We start from the raw sequence: 11,448 nt of genomic DNA, 5'->3' as shown, positions 1-11,448 counted from the left end.
AGGCCGCAGTTCGATGATCGACTTTGTCATCGTCTCATCTGATCTGCGGACACATGTCTTGGACACTCGGGTGAAGAGAGGGGCGGAGCTGTCAACTGATCACTACCTGGTGGTGAGTTGGCTCCGATGGTGGGGGAGGATGGATGGACATGGGATTTGAATGACTACATAATTTTTAAAGTCGACATTAACATAATAAAAATAGAGTAGAAGTCAAGTAGTTGATGACGTCATAGGCTCTTAAGATGCAATAAATAAATAAATAAATAAACCCACAAAAAATGTCATTTATTATTTACAAAAAAAAAAGACCATCAAAACATCGGGAGTGTATACTATGCTCCTACCATTTATCATACTGCAAATAAGTCACAGGAAAACCAAAACAATTATTAATATTAAGCTGAAAAAGTAAACGAAACGTGTGGCACATAAAAAACAAAACTAAAATTAATGGGGCAGACGACCACCCCTGTGCGCATTAGGTTTAGTTTTAGAGATTAATATGTTTATAGCTTTGTATAGGTTTAGAGATTAATATTTTTTGCTTTTGTTTGTGAAACAAGGTCAGAAAGAAGTTGGTTCTGGTTCGGTCAATTGGACCCGGTGTTGCACCATATTCTGTGACCTGCAAGAGTGCATGCAACACCGTCCCCTACCGTCACAATATACGGTGGTCACAGAATATGGTGTAACACCTGTTCGCAACGAGCTCCAAACAGTCAGGACGTTGACTCATTTTCTGTTTCCTTACGGTATTTGAAATGGAAGATTCATCTTGAGTGAAATATTTCAATACTATTGATGCATTTCTACATGTTTGCCAAGACTGGGCCTGCTCCGTCCATCCGTCTGCTTGGAGGAATCCATTTTGTAGCTGCCTGCACCCGGAGCGGATCACGTGATACGATGATGTAACTGTGACGTAATGACGCAACTGCGAATACTCAACGTGAAATTTAAAAACTTGCAAGATGTCCTAGAATCGACGTGTCAATTACTCGAGTAGTCTGTTAAAGCCCTACTAGCGACAGCCTTAAAGGGCGAAGCCTATATGAAATGGAACCATTGGCTGTAGCTTTGCAGCCGAACTCCATAATTAAGAGGATAAATTGACTGGGTACAGAGCACAACGTTTTTTTTATATGTGGACAATATGCTTTTGTATATATCAGACCCATTTACCAGTATCCCTGAATTACTTTGCTTCAAAAATTCAGGAAATAACTTGCTATAAGGTTCACCTTCAAAAGAGCAAACTGATGCCTGTGACCTCTATAGTAAAGAAAATCTTGGACACAGTACCCCTTAAAATTTGTTTAAAAAAAAAAATTAAGTACCTTAGGATCTGGCGCGATCATAAGAACCTCTATAAAACCAATTATCTAGCCCTCATGGCAATCCTTAAATAGGACAACAGAAGATGATAGAAATCTTATCTATACTGTGACCCTGGGTTTTTGGTCCGTTCAGAGACGGATTGTAAAACAATTATGACCCAGTTCTGACCGGTTTAAGCAGGGCCAGCAACTCTATAAAAAAAATTAAGTCTCCCAGGGATTCCATATCTGTCAAGGAATAGAGTTTTTATTTATTTTTCATTTCTTTATTGGTTTGCTACAACATGCAAAGAGGCTTTTTCTGCAATGTATCATTTTTCCTGACACGTCAGAACACATAAGATCCAATGAGATCACACTTAGTCCGCCCCTCTTATCCACAATAGGCTGTGCTCCCAGAAGAAGGCGGAACATAGGCTCAATATATTTGTAAGACAATGTGTCATCACCCCTTCCGATCCTTGAGCGAGCGTCAAATTACTTTGGAGAGGCCAGCGCTGTAAACTGCAACCTTTTCCTGTATTGATTTAATACAAATGATAAACTGAATTCACGTTTCCTTGATTTTCTGAGATCGTGTGAGTTACTACTTCTGAGGGAGTCCGAGCCAGGAGCCTCCTGAGCTGGAGGTGGGACTGGGGTCTGAGATGAGACCAGAGGCCCACAGCTAGCGACAGCTAGATGGCAATCCCTGCATCACACTCTAGGGAGCAGAATAAATGCTGTAAAAATGAATATTGTACCCAAATTTCTACAAACAGGATTCCAAAAAAGTTGGGACACTAAACAAATTGTGAATAAAAACTGAATGCAATGATGTGGAGGTGCCAACATCTAAGGTCGTTTTCACACCAGATAGTCCAGTAGACTCGGTTCTGTTCGGGACCAATATTCATGACCTTTTGTTTACATTTGAGCTGGTGCGTTTGCATTCACACTGCACTATGCAGTCGAGTCAACCTGTTGAACCAACCTATTCCCCCGCTCGTCTGTGGGGGCGCTGCACCAAGAACTACTGAAAGAAACGACACAAAACCTCTGAAGACACGTCTTCTTCTTCTTCTCTAAATAAAAATAAAAATAAAAATGAAGTGGCATCAAGTTTTAGCAGTTTTAGGAGTTATATTTTGTCATTTTTCAAAAATGGACTTAGCATGAGCAGAAGATGAGACAGAAGACCATGGAGAATATTGTTTTTCACACAAGGCAGTTGACGGCTCCATATAAGGTAAGAGAAATGCGTGTTTGTTTGTCCTGCGGAGCGGGGCTCGGTCTGTTTACATTCACACTGTACTCGAACTGCGCTGGAGTTCGCTTCTACCGGACCAAGACCTAGGTTTTAGCCCGGGCCAGAGTTCGCCTTTTTGTTCCGTGACAGAGTTCGATGGCGCGTTCACACCTCCCTAAACGAACCGGACTTTCTAGGAAAACGAGCTAGAGTTTGATTAAAGCGGACTAAACAGGGCTGATGTGAATGCACCCTAATATTTTATTCAGAATAGAACACAAATCACAGATCAACAGTTTAAACTGAGAGAATGTATCATTGTAAGGGAAAAATCTGTTTCCAAATTTCATGGCATCAACAAATCCCAAAAAAAGTTGGGACAAGTCCATTTTTACCACTGTGTGGCATCACCCCTTCTTCTTACAACACTCAACAGACGTCTAGGGACAGAGGAGACCAGTTTCTCAAGTTTAGAAATAGGAATGCTCTCCCATTCATGTCTAATACAGGCCTCTAACTGTTCAATCGTCTTGGGCCTTCTTTGTCGCACCTTCCTCTTTATGATGCACCAAATGTTCTCTATAGGTGAAAGATCTGGACTGCAGGCTGGCCATTTCAGTACCCGGATCCTTCTCCTACGTAGCCATGATGTTGTGATTGCTGCAGAATGTGGTCTGGCATTAACGTGTTGAAAAATGCAGGGTCTTCCCTGAAAGAGATGACGTCTAGATGGGAGCATATGTTATTCTAGAACCTGAACATAGTTCTCTGCATTAATGGTGCCTTTCCAGACATGCAAGCTGCCCATGCCACAAGCGCTCATGCAACCCCATACCAGCAGTGATGCAGGCTTCTGAACAAAGTGTTGATAACAACTTGGGCTATCCTTGTCCTCTCTGGTCCGGATGACATGGCGTCCCAGTGTTCCATAAAGAACTTCAAATCATGACTCATCTAACCACAGAACAGTCTTCCATTTTGCCACACTCCATTTTAAATGACCCCTGGCCCAGTGCAAACGTCTGAGCTTGGGGAGCTTGCTTAGAAATGACTTCCTCTTTGCAATGTAGAGTTTCAGCTGGCAACAGCGGATGGCACGGTGGATTGTGCTCACTGACAATGCTTTCTGGAAGTATTCCTGAGCCCATTCTGTTATTTCCTTGACGGTGGCATTCCTGTTTGAGGTGCAGTGATGTTTAAGGGCCCGGAGATCACGAGCATCCAGTAGAGTTTTACGGCCTTGACCCTTACGCACAGCAATTGTTCCAGATTCTCTGAATCTTTTGATGATGTTATGCACAGTTGATGATGATAACTTAAAGGTCTTTGCTATTTTACGCTGGATAACACCATTCTGGTATTGCTGCACTATCTTTCTGCGCAACAGTGGGTATGTTTACATGGACATAAGTAACCGGATCAAATGGTCGGTCGGAATAAAAGTGTGTCATGTAAACACTCCGTTCGGGTTATTTTTTGTGTATTCGGCGCGATCCGTTATAATTTCTGATCAGAACGAAACAGGTGGTTTACGCCGATCCGAAACCCGATCGGTGCGCATGTAAACGCTTGATCTGTTCGTTTTTATCTGATGGTGAAAAACTGACCTGACTGCGCATGTGCGACTTTGCCATTTCCGCCTGGCTAACGCTAATAATATTAGCATGTCAGGGAAGTAAAACTGGTCGGTGAGCGACACAACATTTCTACTAGAAACTTTTAAAGAGCTCAGAATGATCTGTATTACCTGTAGCTCAGTCAGGGAGTGCAATAACGTTTCCACCATCATTAAAACCTGTCGCGGGTCCATTTTGGGTGCTCATGTTTGTTTACGTTCACCCGGAAGTAGAACTTCTTCTTCTGTGGTTTTTTTAAGGAGAGTTTACCACTCTGTGCATGTCAGTACTGCTGTTCAGAACAAAGCCCGCTGCATGTAAACGCTCATCATGAACAGATTGTGCCCATGTAAACAATACATTTGAATTATTCAAACAGAACACATTTCAATCCGGTCAAAGAATTCTGCGCATGTAAACATAGTTACTGGTGTAATTGGTGATCCTCTTACCATCTTGGCTTCTGAGAGACACTGACACTCTGAGAAGCTCTTTTTATACCCAGTCATGTTGTCAATTGACCTAATTAGTGTTAATTGGTCTTCCAGCTGTTCGTTATATGCTCAATTTTCTTTTTCCAGCCACTTATTGCTACTTGTCCCAACTTTTTGGGGATTTGTTGACACTGTGAAATTTTAAATCATCATATTTTTCCTTTAAAATGTTACATTTACTCAGATTAAACCTTTGATCTGTCATCTATGTTATATTACGAATAAAATATTGACATTTGCCATCTCCACATCATTGCATTCAGTTTTTATTCACAATTTGTTTAGTGTCCCAAAGTTTTTGAAATCCGGTTTGTACTTTATTAAAAAATTAGTGGGGTAGGACCCCCAGACTCACCTACCAGTGTACCCCCCGCACCCTGGAGAGGATGGTGAAACAAAACCCATTCCAAAATGTGGAGGAGATTCACAAAGAGTGGACTGCATCTTAAGTCAGTGCTTCAAGAACCATCACGCACAGATGTATGCAAGACATGGGCTTCAGCTGTCGCATTCCTTGTGTCAAGCCACTCTTGAACAAGAAACAGCATCAGAATCGTCTCGCCTGGGCCAAAGACAAGAAGGCCTGGACTGCTGCAGAGTGGTCCAAAGTTATGTTACCTGATTAAAGTAAATGTTGCATTTCCTTTGGAAATCAAGGTCCCTGAGTCTGAAGGAAGATAGGAGAGGCACAGAACACACATTGCTTGAGGTCCAGTGTCAAGTTTCCACAGTCAGTGATGGTTTGGGGTGCCATGTCATCTGCTGGTGTTGGCCCACTGTGTTTTCTGAGGTCTAAGGTCAACACAGCCATCTACCAGGAATTTTTAGAGCACTTCATGCTTCCTGCTGCTGACCAACTTTTTGGAGATGCAGATTTAATTTTAAAACAGGACTTGGCAACTGCACACAGTGCCAAAGCTACCAGTACCTGGTTTAAGGACCATGGTATCCCTGTTCTTAATTGTCCAGCAAACTCACCTGACCTTAATCCCATAGAAAATTTATGGGGTATTGTGAAGAGGAAGGTGCGATATGCCAGACTCAACAATTCAGAAGAGCTGAAGGCCACTATCAGAGCAACCTCGGCTCTCATAACACCTGAGCAGTGCCAGACTAATCGACTCCATGCCACGCAGCATTGATGCAGTAATCCAAGCAAAAGGAGCCCCAACTAAGTACTGAGTGCTGTACATGCTCATACTTTTCATGTTCATACTAAAAATCTTTTTTATTTTAATTGGTCTTAATATTCTAAATTTTTTGAGATGCTGAATTTAGGGTGGCAGCATGGTGGCGCAACTGGTAGAGCTGCTGCCTCTAAGCAAGCAGGTCCCAGGTTCAAATCCTGGTCCAGGGCTCTTTCTGGGTGGAGTTTGCATGTTCTCTCCGTGCATGCGTGGGTTTTCTCCGGTTACTCCGGTTTCCTCCCACAGACCAAAAACATGCATGTTAGGCTGATTGGTAACTCTAAATTGTCCCTAGGTGTGAGTGAGAGAGTGAATGATTGTTTGTCTCCATGTGTCCCTGTGATGGACTTGCGACCCGTCCAGGGTGTACCCCGCCCCTCGCACAGTGATTGCTGGACATGGGCACTGGTGACCCCCATGACCCAAAATGGAAGAAGCGGGTAAAAGATAATGGATGGATGGAATTTGGAGTTTTCATTAGTTGTCAGTTATAATCATCAACATTAAAATAAACATTTGAAATATATCAGTCAGTGTGTAATGAATGAATATAATATACAAGTTTCACTTTTTGAATGGAATTGCTGAAATAAAAAATAAATAAAAAAATCAACTTTTTTGTGATATTCTAATTTTATGACCAGCACCTGTATAATTATTTTTGACATCTTTTTCAACAAAAAAAAAAAAACACTTCTGTAAAGGAGAGGTTTAAATTTAAGGAATGAATATACATAAGTTATTAGAAAAAAAATTAGTAAGAAGGAGAGAAACCACAAGTTGTTTCTGCACATTCTTATTTTATGCAGATTTGGCCACTTCCACAATTGAAGAGTTCTTTTATGCATTGTTAGCTTCCCTGAACTTCATTCATTGAACTCCACTGAACTGAACTGTAAACAAAGTCTGCAGATAACTAGTCGGTGTGAATTCTTTGACTTGTCTCCATGCATACATACAGTATGTAACTGGTCCTAAATGGGCCATTGCAACTAAAAAAGCCAGTTAAAAAAATATCTTCACCTGCTGCGAGATGTGGTTCTTTAGAGTAATCAGCGTTAGTGAACGAGATAATTTTTTCTAACAGTATGCATCATTTTGAACCTTTGAGGATCTCCCAAGTCGGGTCGCGGGGGCAGCATCTTGAGCAGTGAAGCCCAGACATATCTTTCCACAGCCTCTTCCAGCTCTTCTGGGAGGATTCCAAGGCGTTCCCAGACCAACTGAAAGACATAGTCTCTCCAGCATGTCCTGGGTATTCCCTGGGGACTCCTCCCAGTTGGACATGCCTGAAGCACCTTCCTAGGGAGGCGTCCAGGGAGCATCCTTACCAGATGCCAGAACCACCTCAACTGGCTCCTCTCGATGTGGAGGAGCAGCGGTTCTACTCCAAGTCTCTCCCAAAAAACCAAACTTCTCATCCTGTCTCTAAGGGAGAGTCCAGCTACTCTGCGGAGAAAACTCATTTAAGCCACCTGTATCCACAATCTTATTCTTTCTTTCACTCCCCAGAGCTCATGACCATAGGTGAGGGTAGGAACGTAGACCGACTGGTAAACAGAAAGTTTTGCCTTACAGCTCCGTTCTCTCTTCACCACAACAGACCGGTACAGAGTACAGATGCTGCACCAATCCGTCTGTCAATCTCACACTCCATTTTTCCTTCACTCGTGAACAAAACCCCGAGATTCTTTAACTCCTCCACTTGAGGCAGAACCTCATCCTCGATCTGGCGAGAGCAATCCACCCAGGGGTGGAAATTTAAAAAAATTATCCACCAGCCACTGTGGCTGGTGAATAATTTTTTTACCAGCCACTCAAACATTTTACCAGTCAATATTTTTCTTTTTGTTCCTAATGCTTTCCTTTGGTTACAAATCCCACCATTATAATCAGATTATATAAATCATATGATTTATTTTTAACTCTGTCAGAAAAACCATTTACAGTAAAGAAGTTTACCATACTTATGTACTTAGTCTTATTTAACATAGCACATCATGTACACCATGACATCCTCTCTCTCAGTCGGTGATGGAGGCTGGAATGGAGAGGACGAGGTCCACCAAGCTGAGCACATCAGGGCACTGATGCTGTAGAATTAAATTAATCTTGGGCCAAGTTGTAGAAAAAAGAGTGTCATTGGTACAAACATTTTTTTTAGAATTGTCCACTGGTCTGGGATGAGATCAGTTGTCAATCCTGAGACTTGAAGGACTTGTCAGTTCATCTACCTCTGCCTCCCCAAACTCTGCAGAAAGACACACAAATAGTCCCACAAATATTTAGTTATACTACATGGATCACCAAATGTGTAAATTATTTTAAAATTGAAAAATATTAGGACAAATTATATACCTTCAGGGTGTTGTGCATCAGGCCAAGACTTCAGATCCACCAACTTGGTTGCATGAAGAACCCTGGAATTCATCAGCAAATCGGTTCTACAACTTCTCACACAGAGTGTCCAGGAGATGGATCTTTGCTTTCCTCAAGCTTAAGATCTCATTCCACTGGTGCTGGTCCATGCAGACTGCCAGTTTGGGTCCAGGATTGTGGTGGATTAGTACACTTAATTTATAATAGAAAGTCATTGACAACTTCACATTTTGCATTCAATGTCTGGACTTCTCACCTTATTTTGTATTTTGCCAGCACTGACTGGGTGGAGGTGAGACATCCATGCACTTCAGCCAGGTGCTGCCTGTCTGTATTCCCTTGTTTTCATCTAATCTACAATGAAGGAGAAAAATTATATATCATCATCTGATTTTCCACATAAACTGTGATAACTTTAATTGCAACACCAAAATTACTGTACACTCCGTTTACATACACTGATAAAGCATTGCTACTTGCCAGTATTAACACAACACGATGTGTTACTATAAGACTAAGGTAGCTAACATTATGATACATGCTTAATAGTAAATGCATTACTTACTTGCAGAGCCATTCATAACAATATGTTCAGCTTTTCATGCTGGGCTGATTTCAGCTGCTCAGTGCACTCATAGCAGCAGCAGTTTTCTTCTTGAACAATGCATTTCACCTCCTTGTTGCCTTTAGATGATTTGTGGTCCTTGATGGTCTCTAGTGTCTAATGTTTTGTCTTACTGGAGAGCTCATGCTGCCAACAGCTGGAACAAAACATTGGCTGCTCTCATCAAAAACGAGACAGTCACGTAACTCGCCATTGTAATTTCCTTTACATATTTTGTTAAAAAACTAATTGGTAAATGGACTGTACTTATATAGCACCTTTCTATCTTATTTCAAGATACTCAAAGCACTTTACAATCGGTGTCCTCATTTACCCATTCATACAGCTCTATACTAGATCTCTGCAAAGCTAATTGAACAAATTATTCTAAAGAGACTAATCAGAGCTTTATCACATTCAAACACTGATGGGACACACATCAGAGGCAACGAGGGGTTCATTGTCTTGCCCAGGGACACTTCAGCATGTGACTGCTGGTGGATTCGAACCCCCAGCTCTTGCATTGAAGGACGACTGCTCTAACCTCTCAGCCACAGCCGCCCCTACCCACAGTTTATTCCTCAACTCCTCTGGAGAAACGGTTTTGTAGTCTGCGACCTACTTAACTCCTGAAATATACCGTCACATTGCTAAAGGCTAAAGCTACCGTTTCCTCCTTCTTCTAATGGCAATTCAAGCAAACTAGCAGCAACTCAGGCACATTGCTACCCCTACAGTCGGGAGTACAAATTGAATGATTATTTTTTTCTTTTCAAATTGCAAACCTGCCACAGTGGCTGTTGCATTGTTCATTGTTCATTGTTGCATTACATGCCACTTCAAACTTTTACCCTCATTTAGCCAGTGGCGGGTGCCAATTTCCATCCCTGAATCCATCCTTTTCCGGTTGAGGACCATGGCCTCAGATATGGAGGTGCTGATTATCATCCCAGCCACTTCACACTCGGCTGCAAACCGCTCCAGTGAGAGCTGAGGATCATGGCACGATGACGCCAACAGGACCACATCATCTGCAAAGAGCAGAGACGGAATCCTGAGGCCACCGAACCGAAAACCCTCCGCCCACTGGATGCACTAAAAAATTATGTCCATAAAAGTTATGAACATAATCTGTAACAACGGGCAGCCCTGGCGGAGTCCAACTCCCACCCTGAAGGGGTCTGACTTGCTGCTGGCAATGTGAACCAAGCTCTCGCACCACTTGTAGAGGGACTGAGCAACCTGTAGCAACAGGCCCCCAATCCCATACTCACAGAGCACCCCCCACAGTGTATCCCAAGGAACATGGTCGAATGCCTTCTCCAAATCCACAAAAGGCATGTAGACAGGATGGGCAAACTCCCATGACCCCTCGAGGACCCTAATGATGGTAAAAAGTTGATCCAGTGTTCCACGGCCAGGACGGAATCCATATTGTTCCTCCTGGATCTGAGGTTCGACCAACAATCGGACTCGCTTCTCCAGTACCCCTGAATAGACCTTACCAGGGAGGCTAAGGAGAGTGATGTCACTATAATTGGAGCACACCCTCCGGTCCCCCTTTTTGAAGAGGGGAACCACCACCCCAGTCTGCCAATCCAGTGACACTGGCCCCAATGTCCACGCAACATTGCAAAGGCATGTCAACCAAGAGAGCCCCCAAACATCCAGAGACTTAAGGAAATCAGGAAATCTCATCCACTCCCGGAGCCCTGCCGCCTCAGAGCTTTTTAATGACCTCGGCGACCTCAGCCACAGTTATGGATGGATCAACCCCAAAGTCCCTTGACTCAGCTTCCTCAATGGAAGACATGCTGGTGGGATTGAGAAGGTCTGAGAAGTATTCCTTCCACCTCCCGACACCAACGTTGATTGCTCAAAAGAACCACATCTCGCAGCAGGTGAAGATATTCTTTTAACTGGCTTTTTTAGCTGCAATGGCCCATTTAGGACCAGTTACATTCATATGCATGGAGACAAGTCAAAGAATGCACACCGACTAGTTATCTGCAGACTTTGTTAACAGTATGCATAATTTTGACCCTTTATGGATCAATCAAAATCCACAATAATTTTTAAATGGTGCATCTATTTTGTTTTGAAAAACCCCTGTAGTTGTATGTTGTTTAATCACTCCACCGTGGAAACAGTCATTTAAATAAATCATGAAAAAGGCCACAAAGATAATGATCTTCATGTCAGCGATGAGTGGAAACTTGTGACATCAAATGCATTTGGTGTGTTTCATTGTGTTGAAGTTTTAACGCTTTAATTCAGGACTAGTATAGGAACAATTACCACCTACCATATTCTTTCTGTCTGCGTTTCCCTTCTGCGCTGCCATCTGGTACCTGAGGAGGATGAAGAGGAGTCAGAGTGAGTAATAAAGAAGAATGATGACAACACTAGACAGCTACTCCTGCCTGACACCTTCACATCAACTGAAAATAAAAAAACAAACTTGAGCTGTTCCTGCTGCCCTCCAAACACGTCACCTGTTACATGTTCTTTTGTTATCTGGAAGGAAACTCTTCATCCCACATTATAATAAACATTGCTGACAAATGATTGCCTGAATTAATTACTTCCTTTTTTCATCT

General features: G+C 42.5%; 1 protein-coding gene across 1 annotated transcript in view; it reads right to left on the bottom strand.

Annotated features, from left to right (window-relative positions):
- LOC119417429 (LIM domain and actin-binding protein 1) overlaps window positions 1-11,199 on the bottom strand; it is a gene marked incomplete at its 5' end in the record, with an annotated part of 77,757 nt that extends 66,558 nt beyond the window's left edge. The window contains 1 exon segment of the mRNA XM_037684634.1: window positions 11,154-11,199. Coding sequence (XP_037540562.1) covers window positions 11,154-11,192 — 39 coding nt within the window.
- Between the last annotated feature and the right edge of the window lie 249 nt (window positions 11,200-11,448).

This window comes from Nematolebias whitei, chromosome 11 (assembly GCF_014905685.2).
Source record: "Nematolebias whitei isolate Nwh7 chromosome 11, NemWhi1, whole genome shotgun sequence".
NCBI lineage: Eukaryota > Metazoa > Chordata > Actinopteri > Cyprinodontiformes > Rivulidae > Nematolebias > Nematolebias whitei.
This window is presented reverse-complemented; position numbering and strand designations above follow the sequence as displayed.